Below are 16,299 nucleotides of genomic sequence, written 5' to 3' on the forward strand. Positions count from 1 at the left end.
GGTGACACGTTGAGAACAGAAATCAGGATAGTTTCAATCACCGTTGTCCCCTCACAGGATTTATTGTAGATGAAGCTCCCCAATCTCTGGTTCTTCCTTCACCTCACTTATCTTAAAAGAGCTGACTGGATGTCGTGATTTCTTCTCTGCTTGATAGGAATCAGATTGTTGTAAGAAGTGAAGATACTGAAGGGTTCATGCCTGTCCTCTGAGCTTATAGGCCACCCAGAAACTCATCGCTCCCAAATCCCCATGGGGTGAGGATTTTGTTTAGGGAGAGAAGGCTAGGCTATGTGCTATTTATGCTCTTCTGGCAAAGGCCAAGTAGATCCCAAAGGAAGGCATGCTCCAATCAGTAACTGCTGGTATTTTGTTTTATTTTTAAAATGTTGAAATCCTATAGAAGTCCTCTTCAGAAAATTCAGATAAAAGGTGAAAAGTTCACACCACTTCCTTTTCTTCTAACTGCATTTTCTTGAGAATTGAACAAATGTCTAACTGCTGTCTATTCTTTTTATACCCCTCCTCTCTCTCTGTGGGAATCACTTTTTTCCTCCTTGCTGATGCAAAGAGTTAGCATATTCCTTATTTTTTCCCCACGGTGTGACATCTCCAGATGGGTTTCTCCTGGCTCTTCCTTCGTGCTACCTATGGATATGGTCTGCATCCTGGGCAGTCAGACACACAGCCAGAATTGCTTTTACTTGGCTACCCACTTAAATATGGAGTTAGTAATTAATTGAGAGCCTGGCCGAGAAGTTTTTCCTGCATGCACAAATATCACCACTCTTTTTCATTTCTCTTTAGTTAACCCTTTATGGTTAGGAAAATAGGATGTTACTCTTTTTTTTTTTCTTCTTTCTTTTTAATCTAGTTTCTTCTCCCTTCTTTGGCTGAAATGAGCTATTGCTTGGTGTTGAAAGAAGTATTCAAAGCCCCGGGTTTAATTTTCCCAGCTGGGATTGATGGGGTCTCCTTGGGCTTTCCAAAGAGGGCTTCTAACTCTTGTACAGTCATATAGGGGATTTCGGTTTGACCACAACTTCCCTCCAAAACCCACATGTCCCTGAGTTAAGCAGTTAAGCAGCGCTGGACCACAGGGAGCTCAGAAGACTGCCTGCACTGTTTAATCCCAGCACACATACTGAAATGGAAAAATAATCCCTGTGAAGCTGCTAGGAGGAACTTCCCCTGCTTACTGCAAATCTCTTATTGGGGAAATGTTTAGAAATTCTGAATCCCTGTTTTAGTTTGCTCCTCTCCAGATTAACATTCCCCCCAACAAAAGCACTGCATCACAGCTAGGAGACGGGGACGGGGCGAGCCTGCTCCCTCCATGTCCAACTGTACACCCTGCCTCAGCCTCCTGGGTAGCCCTGCCCCTGCCTGCTTCTCCTTCTTAAGTGGAGATCAGTGACTGAAAATAGCAGATTGTAGGAAAACGTGTATAATATGATCCCATTTTATGAAAAATACATATGCATACATATGTGCCTGGAGAGAGAGCAGGAAGGATGTGCACCGTGGTGATCTCTGAGTGGGGGCATGCATGGTGTTTATTTTTCGGTTTTTGCTCATCTGCATTTTCTTATTTCCTCCAGCATATGTCTAGCTTCTGTTATAAGTTATTTTCTCTTTAAGAGGGGAGGAGGGGAGACTACTGCTAATAATGCTTCAAAGCCCAACGCCATGAGAAAATGACTCAGAGCTTGTTTGTTGGACCAGCTAGTTGTTGAGTTTCTGCCATGTGTGCGATCTCATTGGCTGCCTCTCTCTCCTTCCTTCTGTAATCCTTCTTAGGCATTTTGGGATTACTGGGCATCCTGCTAATGGAGGATGTGTGGAGAGTAGCCTTGTCTTATTTCCCAGGCTTCTCTCTCCTACATTGCCCCAAAGATAGTAAAATAAGTGGCCTCCCTAGATGCCCAGCTGGGACCATTTTGTCAGGGGCTGGTTTCTCCTTGTAAGCTGCTGAGCCTCCACCCCACACTCTGTCTCTGGCCAAGTTGAGAAGGGAAGCCACAAGTGCCTCAATTCCTGCTTCATCTGTTGCTTTCCTGTTTCTAAGAGCTGTCACCCTTCTCCTTCGGGCTCCTGGGGGCGGCATTTGCTGGTGTGGTCAGGCCTGAGCTGATTTCCAGACAGGGATATGAGGGAATATCAGAGACAGATTGGTGATCCTTCTGAAGAGGCATTGGCTGGGGGTAACTTCAGGTGCTTAGGGCCTCTATCAGCCTCCCCCTCTTCAACTTTGCCAGCAACTTCTTGTCCTGCTTCTCCTGTATCGCCAGTGCTTATCACAGCTGGCTGTGGTGGGCACTCAAAATCTGCTTACTGAAGGAATCAGTTTACTATGGAGTACCGGGCCCCTCTTGGCCACTCTTGGTTCCGTGTCTTGTCTGCTGTTTGTATGCTTCCGCCTTATTGACTATCCCCCAATGCACAGATGCTTGACCCCTGGCCCTCTGCACTCAGAGCCCCCTCTCCCCAAAGGCATACAAATGCAGCAGTTGGGAGACAGAGCCACGTGGCTCTGGAAGATAGAACCTAAAGTTTCTTATCTCTGGTGTGTGCTGTTGTGTTTTGTTTTTTTCCATTTGCTGTTGCCCAAGAACCAAAGCATCCGCCACTGCTCAGCTGCATGGTAACACGGCCTGGCTCTATGCCAGGATACTTCGCCAGGTGGTTGGGCTGTGGAGGCTGCTGCATGCGATGGGCCGATAATACCCCACAGTGCTGTAAACAGGACACTCCACCCTCCTGCAGCCACCCTGCCAGTGCCCCGGCAGCCTGCTGCTTTGTCATGGCCTGTCATGATATGGGTGTCTCTTCTCAGATAGGGGAGCCGATTGTCCTATATCCCGCCCCTCTGTTTCCCAAATCTGAGAGGGGTACTTTCCAGAAATGAAACCAGTTCATCTTCCAACCACAAGCAACCGTTGTGACTTCTCAACGCTTCTTCTCCTTTAAGCATAATCACACAATTGCAGGGCAGAGCCCAATGGCCAGATCTTTCCGGTATGCCCATGAGGGAGGGATAAGCCATGAGCCTCTATTTCCACTGTACTCATTTGTGAGATTTCTTGGGGAAGGTTTGTGACTGAGGTAGGTCTCATTGGCTAGCACAACTTGAGTGCCGACCTGCAGCTGCCAAGACCCACGTCTACAAGCAGCTTAATTCTCCCTGCACCATTTATTCAAGGTGGTGTCCATGCTGGGTCAGACCATGATAGGAAAGGAAAGGGCTTTGACACAAAAGATGTGCACCTTCCCAGGGGATGGTGGTGGCCAGAACTCACACTGTACATCTTTTCTAGATAGTCTCCTCTTTCTTGGCTCCCTCACTCCCACCTTCTAGGGATTGTGGTTGGGGGAGGGATTAAGTGACAGTAATTGGTTTGACATAATCTATCTAATGAAGACTTTAAAGCGTTTTTGTTTCTCGTCTTCTATTCTTTATAGCATCTCGAAGAGGTAACTTAGCCCAAGACTGTGCTCCTGCTTGTCAGATGGGAGAGCAGACCCAGTGAGGCTGAGTGGTGGCTGCAGTCACTCTACAGTGAGGGCAGAGCTGCAATCAGAACTAGGTCTCTCACCTCTCAGCCGCTCCCAGCTGACCCCTTGGTTTAGCCCTTAACCAGTTTTGATGCCCAAATTAGCAGGTGCTCCCCAAACCATTAGGAGTGAGGATTTTGAAATAAGTGGTAGATTTTTTTCCCTATCAAACTCTAATCTTTTTTTTTTAAGTGCCCCCCCCCCCCCCCATTTTCTGGGCATTGAAGGAAACATGGCATTTTAGTCTCCTCAGAGGGGCCCAGACATGCCAAGAATTTGGGAGTTTGGGAGGGGAGAGGGACCTTGCTGAGGGCTCTGTGACGGAAGGTAATTCTGTCATCTTGTGGCTAGCTAGTGGCTGTGCCAGCATCCTAAGCTAGGATGGGGTCACTGTAGAAATAAGGCAGAGGCTCAGCTTTCTCATTTAAGGAAAAGAAACAGGCGAGTCCTCCGGTTTGACTTAGAGTCAATGGGATCCTTGCAGGTCTAGCAGAGAGGAGGGGTCAGAGGCTGCTGCTTCTGGATGGGGGTGCTTGGTGTCTCCGCATTCCCATCTCTTCCCCCTTCTCTCCCTTCTTTCCTTCCTTTTTTGTTTGTGTGTGGGTATGTGACTTATGGATGAGGAAGTCAGGACTCAAGGACCTCAGAGTCTTTGTGAATAACTTTGGTCAGAGGTGGCCAGAAAGCATGTAGAGTTGACCAAAATGGGTGGTTGGATTCTCACACCAAATTCCAGGATTCTAGGTTCTCCCTAGCCATGGGATTCCTGGGAGTAAAGTACCACCTCTGATTACTGCCCTTGAGATTGGACTCCTACTATAGCTCATGAATGGGGTGGGACGTGAAGGGCACTGAGAACTGATGTAAAATAGGGCTGTGGTGATAGTAGAATGCTTTACCCTGGATTTCAAAGACTTCTTCAAAAAATAAACCCAAAAAACAGAAGAAGGTCATTGCAGACACCAGGGTCCGGCCTGCCATCTCCTGCCTTATTCCCTTTTCCTAAAAAGGAGCTAAAGAAGCAGTCCTTCCTCCAGGTGTTGAGGCAGGTATCTCTGCAACCTCAGAGGGTTTTCCTGATCTGATGCAAGAGGGCCTCAAGCCCCTGTGAGTTGATTCAGGAGGTAGGAGGCTTGGATTTAGATGTCAGACTGCTGCTGACTTGCTGGGCGACCGAGTCCAAGCAGAGATGGGGCTTCTCTGTGCCTTAGGCCCCTTAGGAGTCTTTCCAAGCCCTTCTTAGAGCTGACAGGAGAGTAAAAGATTACACACATGAAAGGGCTGTGGGGATGGGGCAAGACGTGAAAATACAGTATAATCACAAGAGAGTATTTAAGGTCTCAGTACGGAAAAAATCTAAAGGAGATTTTGTGGCAACCTCTGCTGAGGGGCTGGGAGAGGCAGCTTCAAGAAATCTTTCTCCCCCTCGATTCTTTCTCAGCCCTGGAGACATAGCCCTTGTCCTTCACACTGTTAGGACGCAGCCTTAGGAGCATTGCATTCTAGCCTTTAAGCCAATCTCTTGCTTGTCTAGTTTCCACCTGCATCTTTACTTCTCTGTCATGTAATGTTGTAAACTTACTTTCCAGGGCCCCTGCCTCATCGGTGGGCTCTTACAGACAGGTTGAGGGCCCCAGGACAGCATTTTGATGTCTGACCTGGCTGTTGGTGTGAGTCAGAAGCTCCCAGAAATATCCAGTTGCCTCCTTTGATCTTAAACCCAGGATAGGAAAATGAATAGTTGAAATGATCATATAGGAGATGAAATTGGGGCTTGAACCCGGCATGTCTATCACCAATTTACTGGGCGACAAGGTACAGGGAGGGAAAGAAAGAGGTTGGGCCTTCCTGAGCCTCAGAAAAAGAGACAAACAGCTCTGAGGGCTTTACTTGTGGGGAGCAGGAAGAGCCTGGATGTGCAAAGTAGACGAGCTTAGAATCCATGGTATGATTGGAGCAGGTCTATCCTTGTAGTAACAGTTCTTTGATTTTGTTCAAATACTTAGGCACCTCCCAATCACCAGCCCTATGCTTTAGGCATTGCAGGGGGTACAAAGACAAGTTAGAGACAGTCCTTGGCCTCAGGTTGTTTATTATCTAGAAATTGCAAATGCCCATAATGACAAGAGAGAGGGTGGTAAGTACTTGAAGAGTACAAAGTGTTGGGTAAAATCAGAGAATTCTGAGACTTTCCTTCCAGAGGATCCAGGAGACTCTGTGGAGTCAGAGACTCAGATTTCAACCCTGGACACATCACTCAGAGGAGGGAAGGCCCGGGACATGGGTGGGAAGTGGCGTGTAGTGTGGTTTGTCCAGGACATAGAGACCATGAAGAGGAGTGAAATATAAAGGTAAGCAGGACAGGAACATGAGGCCTTTGACGACCATCTTTGAAAGGGAGCCTTTGAAGAGTTTTAACAGAATTGTTAAGATCATTTAAAAGAGGTCTTGTAGTTCAATATATATTGATTTGGAAAAGTGTTTATGTCATAATGTTAAAACACCTTGTGAAATGATATGTACAATATGATCCCAATTTGTATTTTAAAGCATACACACACACATAGACATGCAGACGGTAAGACTGATAAGGATATATATCTCATAGTATCTTCAATGATTATCTGTGGATATTGAGAGTTGAGGGTTTTTTTCTTTTTGTTTATGTATTTCTTTTCCACAACTCACACTTAGTACTTTTATAATTGTCATTTTTTAAAAAATATTTTATTTTACCTTTTTCCTCCCCAAAGCCCCCTGGTACATAGTTGTATATTTTTAATTATGGGCCCTTCTAGTTGTGGCATGTGGGACACTGCCTCAGCATGGCCTGACAAGTGGTGCCATGTCCACGCCCAGGATCTGAACCGGTGAAACCCTGGGCCGCCGAAGCAGAGCACGCAAACTTAACCACTCAGCCATGGGGCCGGCCCCTAATTATGTCATTTTTAATTTGTTTTAAATGAACACATATTATATGATAGCTGAGGAAGATAACTTAGAAATATACCAGGAATTAGATAAAAACTGAGACTAAAAGTTGTCCATGCAATAACATTTAGGGTATCCAAATTGGGAGGGGGAAGACCCCTCAAATGTCCAATGATGTGGGAGTAGCTAAGCAAACTGCTGCATATCAACCTGGTGCAATATTTTTAGTCATTAAAAATGACAAATATGTAGACTGTTGATGCTTGGAAATGGGTGTATGAAATGGGTAGAACAAAGCAGAACTTAATGTAGTACATTTTGTATTGATTACAAGTATGTCAAAATGTATGTAAATACTTGAATGGATTTGGAGAATGTAGATAGTGTTGTTAGTGTCTCTTTTTTTATTGTGGTAAAACATACATAGCAAAATTTACTTATTTTATTAATTTTATTTTTTATTTATTAATTTTTAAAATAAAAATTATTTAACCATTTTAAGGTTACAATTCAGTGACATTAAGTACGTTCACAATGTTGTGCAGCCATCACCCCTCTCCATTTCCAGAACATTTTCATCATCCCAAGCAGAAACTACGTGCCCATTAAACAATAACTCCCCACTTCCTTCTCTCCCTAAGCCCCTGGTAACCTCTCTTCTACTTTATGTTCCTACGAATTTGCCTATTGTAGGTACCTCCTATAAGTGGAATCATACAATATTTGTCCTTTTGTGTCTGTTTTATCTTGCTTAGATAATGTTTTGAAGTTTCATCCATATTGTACCACGTTATCAGAACTTCATTCCTTTTTAGACCAGCATCGCATTGCACGTGTATGCCACATTCTGTTTATGCATTCATCTGTCAATGGGCACTTGAGTTTCTTCCACCTTTTGGCTATTGTGAATAATGCTGCTGTGAACACGGGTGTACAAATAGCTCTTTGAGACCCTGCTTTCAGTTCTCTTGGGTATATACCTGGAAGCAGAATTGCTGGATGGTGTGGTAATTCTATGTTTAACTTTTTGAGGGACTGCCAACTTGTTAGTGTCTCTTTAATATAAATCTCTTCAAGTTTATTTATACCTACAATCCCCAGTTCCTTTGCTGTGCTTAATGCACACATGAATTATCAAGGGCTTGGTACAGACGTGAAAGCATTTTGCTGTGTTTAAAGGAAAGAGGCTTGCAGATCTTGAGAGAGTAGAGTGTTCTGAAAGTGGCCGTAGAAAACATGGTCAACCCAGATGATTGAAACTTACAGATGATTCCAGAACCCTTACATTTTATCAACAGTTTCAACTCTTACCTCCTCCCAGAAAGCTTTAACCAAGAAAAAAGTAAAGGGGTTAGATTTATAATTGCTTTATTTTTGTCCCATGTAGTCAGAAGTCAGAGACAGAGGAGAGAACCAAAAGACTTGGATATTTTCCTAAACTGGATTCCTCAGTCCTGGGTAGTCAAAAGTAGTTGGATTGTGCTCTCTGTCTCAGTCATCTTGGCTCCCTGAAGTTAACTACTCTTGAAGGAAGTATGAAGAGGCTTTCAGTTGACTGGGTTGAATGTGTGCAGTGTGTAGGGATCCTATAGTGGGTGCTGGAAGGAGGAAGAAGGACAGGAGATAAAAGATGGAAGAAAACTTGGGTTTTATCCACTTAGAGTTCCCTCTTTAATGATAGGAAACAGACCTGCTCTCGGGAAACTCAGTGTGGAGACCTAGGAATTCACAGTTCATAGTCCATTAAGAACAGGAAAAAGATAGAGAACGTGTATAAAGTAATCCCAATCCAAAGTAAAATGGCGTAAATTGTTTCCAGTGATAGAGGCCAGCTGGTTAAGTCAGGAAAGCGCTCGTCAGTCTGTATGTGCTTTATGGGCCACTTCAAATTCTTTTAGGAGGGAGGTGGATATGAGTGAAGACGTGGCAGTCAGGCGAGGCTTCCTAGAAGAGAGAAGGTTGGTTACCACGTCTCCTTCCTCCATGCTGATGTCAAGGTGTGCGGGCTGTGCTCTCTTCCAGCCAGTGTCCCGTGTTCCGTGGCCCCAGAAAAGTCAGTGTGTAGGCCTCAGCCACCCCAGGTCCGACGTACATTCTCCCTGGACACCATCCTCAGCTCCTACCTTCTGGGCCAGTGGCCACGAGATGTTGATGGGGCCTTCACCTGCTGTACCAATGACAAGGCCACCCAGGTAATGAAGCTCTCTCCTAATGGGATAAGGGATAAGGATGGCGGGGAGGGCTGGCTGAGGAGGCCTTTGATCTACGTACCAACTCTCGGTCATTGAAATGACTTGTCCTGGGTTTGGGCTGTACGTGTTCACCATGTAACTTTTCATCATCTAATGTTTACCAGCTTGGTTTTCTTTGTAAACTTACACGAACATGAGTTTGCATTCCACCTGACTGGTGGAAGAGAGAAGTTAATCGGGGTTTTTCAGTTGGCTTTGAGGATTCATGTGTGGGTAAGCAAGAGTTGACTTTGGAATTTATTCTAGGTTTTAAAAAATGAGACTTACCTTGCTAAAATTAAACTGAGCCCAACGTTCAATTGAGTTTGCATTCCCCAGACAACTGCAAGAGGGGCCCTAAAAGTGTGTTAAGCCTGAGTAGATCTCACTGGAGCAATAGGAGTGGAAAGTTCTCAGATAATGGAGAGTTGATCCCTAGCCAGTCCTGTGATCGAGTCCTGTGGAGCCCAGGTCCCCTCCTTCAGGATTTTTCTTCACAACAATCTTTTCATTAAGAATCCTGGACTTGGGAGAACTCTTCATAGACCATTCAGTTCATTTGTCAGTTTTTGAATAAGATAGTGTTAGCCTGAGCAAGAAGTCATCTCATATGTGAAATTACACAAAGATACTTCTTAATCTGATTTGGGACTTCAGCATTCTTAGCAGTGAAGTTGTTAGGAGTCGGATCTTCTCTTTTTTGATGTAGTTTGAACCCATTCCTATTCAACTTCAGAAAAAACGAGTTGTTCTCAGGAAAGAGGAAACAGGCTGGGAAGAACACAGGCTGGGAGGCAGAGTGGCGTCCCGGGGGTGCTGGGCAAGACAGCTCTTCCTCTGCGAGCTGGGGGGGCGTGCGCCCGCTCTGCCTGCTCACAGACAGGGTGACGGCCAAGTGGGAAAGTGTTTTGTGCGCTCACTTCCCCCTGCCTCCTCCTCTGAGCGCACCATGTCGGTCCCTGTCTTTGATATATTTTTTTTAATGAAATCCATTTTCAAATGTTATTAGTGAATGTTTGAATGCCCAGTACTGTTCTTGGCATGTTCAAGTGAAGAAGAAGGAAATGAGAACATGATTTGGCCTCTGCTAGTCTGGATGCCAGTTCCATGAAGGCCAGTAAACAGACAGCCAAGGGATGAGAAGGGGCCAAAGTCTGGCACAGCTTAGAGGAGGAGGATTCTCCTGGGAATACCCCACCTTGAACCAACAAGAGTGTGCTGCACTTAAACTCGATGGCCTGCTGTAGCTCTATGAACAGAATGTGGGGGGAAAACAACTCCAGGGAGCAGACAGAGTAGGTCAGCTTCCTGGGAGCCCTGGGCACTGGTGTTCCCTATATCCTTTGAAAAGGGCAATTAGGATAAATTATGCTTTCCCTCACAGCCCTGGAGCACACACCCCTTTCTCTTTTGAGAGGAGTGTTTAGTCCAAATAATGTGTCTAGTCAAGGAGGGCTTCCTGGAGGAGCAGGACTTGAGGTTGCTTCGAGCGTGTAAGCTCACGACTACATCCCCCTTTGTCAGACTGCAGGCTTCTGTGTAGCCCACCTATCCCCGTCTCTGCCATTTCCTGCTACCAGCCTTCGAGGAAGCCTCCATCTCATCCCTCAGATAGCATTCTCTGTCAATTCACAGCCGGGTTGGCCTCAGATGGTCCCCGGCCGGATTTAGAGGCATGGGCTCCAGGCTGTGTGTTTGTGCTCAGGCTCCAGCTGCAGGCCAGATCTTTTATATAACAAGTCTGGGCTTCTTGCCACAGCAAGACAGAGGTCAGCGATGCGCCTCCATGGGTCTGGCAAGGCTGAGCTGTGCAGCTTTCCTCTCTCCCCGGGATGGGCTCCAGCCCTCGAGGAACTCTTAGCAACCTGTCAATATTGTGGCTGCAGTCAGGAGGTGGGAGAACTCTGATCAACGTAGGCATCCAAACCAAAACATGCGCTCTGCCCCAGTGTCGTTCCTGGCCTTCTGGGAATTTTCTGCTTCTAGGTTTTGGGCTCCATTCAAATTCCTACTTAAGCCCCCTGGCCTGGCACAACCCACCTTCTTCAACACTGGTATTACACCATGAAGACATCTCCCTAAGTAGCTGGTGTTCCTTTCCTCCTGAGCACAGGGGTATCAGCCAGAAAGACCTGGACGTGAGGGAGAGGTTTGACTGGGGACATACGAGGGAGTGTGGAGAAGATAGAGGAAGGTAGGGAGGCAGGGTGTGCCAAAGTCCTTGAAGGCTTCTAAGTTGTTAAAAACAGATTGATCCCAGAACCTGTCCCTAATTCCTTTGAGCTCGAGGGGGGCTGTTCCCACCGCTGCCCTCACCTTCAGCCCTTTCTCTTCTAGCCACACCAGTGTCACACATCCACCGTATCCGGCAGGCCCTCACGTCTGCTCTCCTACTTGTCCCCCACCCCCACACCTGAGCCAGCAGCCAGAGCATGTGTTTGGAGCTATGTCGGCCCTGGCATTCCCGGGGGCATGCCTTGCAGTGAGGGCCGCAGCCATCGTGATGGTTTAGGCTGAGCAGCTCCCCTCTCTGAAGCCCCTAGAGCCAGCGAGGGCCCTGCCCGTTCCGAGCAAGTTTCAGACCTGGGCAGCAGACACAGAACACCTGCCATTTAGATAGCGAGGCATGCTGCATCCTCAAGACTTCTCACAAGACAAAACATGGGGTTAAAAGCTCTCGCTTCTCGAACATAGCAGGTTGCCAACAGTCCCAGTATTCCCTCCCTGGGCTTAGCTGTGTTTTAAGCTCTTAGGCAGGCACAAAGGATAGCACCGGTAGCCCCTGGGCAATTTAAAGTCTGACAGAGAGAGCTGGGTTACCCAGTGGTTTGGGGCAGGGAGGAAGACAGGTGGATGGATCTTACTTGGGAAACAGGTAGTTCTAGGAAGCAGGAGGAGGTGTGAAGATGGTCATCGGGGAAGCAGGGGTGCTTTGGAGCTGCAGCATGTTCTGAGCCAGGATGAGAAATGGGAGAGGGATGACCAGGTCTCCCAGAGATCAGCTTGGTGAGCACAGGAAGAGCTTGGCTGCAATGGGAGCTGGACACAGAGCAGCCAGCCAGGGAGAACTAGGAAGGCTTCTGTGTGGGGTCACCATCATCTGGAGGAGGTTTCTTTGTGTCCTGGAGGACTTTGTCAGGATTCTCCAGGTCAACCTGAGTACGTTTTCCCTTCTCTGGACCACCCTTCCCCCAGGTCAGCTGGTAAACCAGAGCCGGGCACCGCGGGCTTTGGGCTAGCCCCTGCTGGCGGCTGGGCCTGGGCCAGGGCGGGTGATGGCAGCACATGCTAGTGGTTGTTGTCACCCCTCTCTCTTGCTGTGCAAAGCATTTGAGTCTTCTTGCACTCTTCTAGAGGGAGGAAGTGGCCTCACCACAGCTGGGATGACTGTTTGAGCAAAGTTCCCCACTGATATTCTCATCCTGCAGACAGATGGGACCCTGGGTACCTGCTCTGCCTGGCCTCCCTGTCTGCTCCTCCCCAGCCCTGTTTTCTCTGTACCTCCAGGTGTGGTGAGGAAGCCTCGATGGTAGGCCTGACTTACTCTTTGGGGAAAAAAAATGACAAACCTCACGGAGTGTCTTGCAGGCCAGAGGCGGAGGTGGCATGCTTTGGGGAGACTTCTCTTTCTGTGGCTTTTCCCTCCTTACCTGTGTACTGTCCTCCTCCTTTTCCCAAGCCAGTGCCTCAGGATTTAGTGATGATCCACAATTCAGCTGCCTATCACGGGCCTTCCTTTGTGGGTGTGGGGGCCTGGGCACTGCGCGTATTTTCCAGACCAGCAAGCAGGGTCAGTTGTTCAGCATATGGTTTGACAACAGCACAGACTATTTGCCAATGGGTCCATGATGGAAAATCTGAGGGTTGCGTAGTAACTGTAGGGCCAGAGATGGTGGCCTTGGCCACCTGCAACCAGAGTTCTCTGAGTTAGTGGGCAGACCATCCTCAGAGGCTTTCCTGCCTCTTCGTCTGGCCAGAGACCCAGGGCACTGATTCCCTGCTGAATTTCAGTTCAACACACAGTAACTGACCACCCATACCAGGCCAGACACCACGCTGCTCTGCACCTCCACACAGGTATGCTGGGTTATGTTCCCAGGAGCCAGCCAGGCTCTGCCAAGGTCACTGGAGACAGCACGGCCAGGACTCTTCTTGCCTCAGAGTCCAGACAGAAACTTAGTTGAGTTGTCCACAGAGAAACAGGTTCCAGTTTGGAGGGTTTTCCGCTCCATCCCTCCCCTGTCATGTTGTTATATCGGGCTGCTCTTTAGAGAGCTGTCCCCCACCCCCACGCCCAGTTATCCTTCCACATGTTGCTTTGGGATCTCCGAATCCCAGGCCAGGCTTCCTTGGGCTAGGCCTCATTCAGTTTTGCATAACATGAGCATCATCTGCACAGTCGGCTGATTCCACTCATGGCTAGTAAGTAGCCCTGTTCTCCCCCAGCTGTTCCCTCCGGGCCAGGGTGTTAAAATAAATCTGTTCCAGTGTGTGCGTCCCTTTGACAACCACGACTTTTTTTGGTCTGCTGAGCTCAAGCTGGCTCTACCCTGCTTCTGAAGGATCATCTGGAAGGACCACTTACGGTGCAGTCACAGCATAGCTTGACCCCTATTGTGCCATAAAGGGTCACTCTTTGAAGGGTAGTCTTCCTTAGCTGTGGCCTTTCTGTGCTCCAGGAGACCTTGGCCCAGACATCTGTGGTGAGACCCACAGGGGCCCTGGAAATAAGGGGCAGCACATCGTCCCCACTCTTGATGCTCCCAGTTCAGTTGGAGGGGCCGAAGCCCACACCTGTGCACATGCCCACCTTCGGGAAACTCAAAGCCAGCATGTGAATGCCTCAAACACAGGATAACCTACTGTATTAGGTTCTTGAGGCTGCTGTAACAAATTACCTCACACTTAGTGGCTTGAAACAGCAGAAATTTATTCTCTTGTCGTTCCAGAAGTCCAAATTCCATTCCACTAGGCCAAGATCAAGGTGTTGGCAGGCCTACACTCTCTCTGGAGGCGCTCTCTCTGGGAGGTCATTCCTTGCATCTTCCAGCTTCTGGTGACTGCCAGCATTCCTTGGCTCCTGGCCACGTCACTCCAATCTATGCCTCTGTGGTCACATCATCTTATCTTCTTCTGAGAGTGTTTAATCTCCCTGTGTGTCTCTCTCATGAGGACACTTGTAATGGCATTTAGGGCCCACCAGGATAATCCAGAGTAATTTTCCCATCTCAAGATCCTTAAATTAACCACATCTGCAAAAACTTTACCATATAAGGTAACATTCACAGGTTCCAGGAATTAGGGCCTGATATCTGTGGGAGCCATTTTTCAATCTGTCACCCTACTGACCTCATCTCCTGCTACTCTGCCCCTTGCTCACTCTGCTCCAGCCACACTGGCCTCATCATTCTGCTTCAGGGCCTTTGCACTTACTGTTACCTCCGTCCCGACCACTCTTACCTCAGATGTCCACATGGCTCCCTCCATCATCTCTGGTTTTTCTTTAGATGTTATCTTTTCAGTGAGGACTTTCCTGACATTTAAAATCCTGTTTCCCCACCCAGCATTCCTAGCCCCTTTGCTGTATTTTTCCCTTAGAACTTATCACTGTTTAAACTGTGCCCCCATCTAGAATGTAAACTCAAAGAGGACGAGGACTTTTGTTGTTTTGTGCCTTTATGTGTCCCCAGCACCTGGAACAGTACCTGACTGACACACAGTTTGCATTGGTAACTGTTTGTTGAATGTATGAATGATGCTTACTCTGAACCCATCTGAACAGAGGAGACCCAGAGCAAAGGAGCAGTCAGCATAAGGTGGACAAGTTAGGAAAGGCTTGCTGATGGGGATGCTGGGAAGAGTTGGCAGGCCGTCCTAGATGGGGAGACCAGGCTTACAGGTCAAGGGGCAAAGTAAGAAAAAGGAGAGGGAGCTCAGTTTGCCTGGGGAGGACAGAGAGCCAAGTGTGGAGAGCCCATGGAATGGAGGGTAAGAGGGTGATATCTACCGCCAGGGGTGGGGGTTCAGGCAAAGCGATGGCCTTAGCAGCACAGCTGACACAGAGGAGGCAGAGGTTACTGGACAATGTCGCTGAGCAGAGAGCAGTGGGGTAAAGTGGAATGAGAAAGGAGGTGATCCTAGCTGCCCCGAATTTTCACATCCCTTCTAAACTCCGGTGCTAGCCTACACTTCTCCTTCCACCCCCTCCCATATCTCAGAAGAAAGAAGGGAGTTGAAGAGTTTGCGGGAGATGTTAGAACCGGTGGCAGCCTGAATGTGGCTGCTTTTTCCTACCTCTCACCACCCACCTGTGAGTACAGAACCTTCCTGGAGGAGGCGCCGTGGGCACCCTCACTTTATCCTCTCTCACCCGTCCTCTAGAGTCTCTGCCACCTTTCCAGGGATGACAGCCTTGCGTGGGACCCAGAGCTTTGATTAGCAGAGCTGTCACTCTATAGGGTTGGCTTTGGAGCCCTGGGAGGGGAGGAGCATTTGTGTGCCAGCCGGCGCAGGGGCCACCGGAGAGATGGACTTCCTTCTCACTTCTCGGTCTGTGCAGCAGCCTTTTCTGAGCCTCTGTCTGACAATATTCTGGTTTAGAGAGATGTGGGCATTTGGAAGTAAACCAGCTGCTTGGTTGCCATGTGCTGTCAGACCAGCTTCACGTCAAGGGCTTTGGGGTACGGCCTGAAGGATGTGCTGTGGGCCCTTTTCCTAAAGGAGAGAACTGGGGTGGAATGGCTCTCCGGATGTCTCCCTTATGGTGCTAGTATCAGGAAAGGAAGTTAGGGCATCGTCCCACCCTGGCTGTGTTGCACAGCCCAGTAAAGGTCCTGATGGGTGGGCAGCTGGGAGAAGGAAGAGCCAGGCAGAGCCAGCCCCCTGTGGCCCCTCTCCACTGCAGCTGTCGCCCAGGCAGTCTGCTCCCACAGTCCCCCTCAGACTGCCCCACCGAGCTCTTCTTAACAGCTGTTGGGTGGTGAGTTGTTGGTTTTTTTCCCTCTTATCCTCCCCCTTTTCTGTTTGCAACAACCTCGGGGGAGGTCAGCAGATCTGCTGGAGGAGACGGTTCCCAGGCCCTCATGGTTTTGGCAGCTTGTGCAAAGAAGTTAGAGAGGAACTGGTTCCACTGGAGCGCTCCCCCTTGGGCCCCTCCCTTGGAATGGAAGTAGGGATGTTGGTGGTAGGGAGGGATCTTGTCCTCCTCTGCCTCATGCTTCGAGCCAACAGCTTCCTCCCTTGGGTGGGGACTCAGGAAGTGGGTCCACAACTCCCTGTGCCTCCATCTTGGGCCCTCAGTCTTCTGTGCAGCGGGGGAGGGAGGACAGCAGGCAGACTGAGAGCCCTGTTCTCGCGGGGGGCAGAGCAGGGCCCAGGAGAAGGAGCCATGGTAAAGCCAAGAGGGGTCAGGAGTCAGGGCTGAGTTCAGCACTCTGGCTCCCTTGTCCCTGAAAATGCCCCCCGCCTGCTTGCATGTTCAGGAGGACTTCGGGGCCCCCACTGCTTACTCTGTCTACAGGGAAAACTCGCAGAACTAGCTCAAGGCACCACACTCCACAGAAGGCTCCTGCTTCGGTCAAGG

At 48.5% G+C, this 16,299-nt stretch overlaps 1 protein-coding gene across 1 annotated transcript in view; it reads left to right on the forward strand.

Annotated features, from left to right (window-relative positions):
- Positions 1-16,299, forward strand: part of FAM117A (family with sequence similarity 117 member A) — a 41,571-nt gene that overhangs the window by 15,578 nt on the left and 9,694 nt on the right. Inside the window, exon 2 of the mRNA XM_046675999.1 lies at positions 8,509-8,678. Coding sequence (XP_046531955.1) covers positions 8,509-8,678 — 170 coding nt within the window. The remainder of the gene's footprint in view (positions 1-8,508; positions 8,679-16,299) is intronic.

Source organism: Equus quagga, chromosome 11, assembly GCF_021613505.1.
Source record: "Equus quagga isolate Etosha38 chromosome 11, UCLA_HA_Equagga_1.0, whole genome shotgun sequence".
Lineage (NCBI taxonomy): Eukaryota > Metazoa > Chordata > Mammalia > Perissodactyla > Equidae > Equus > Equus quagga.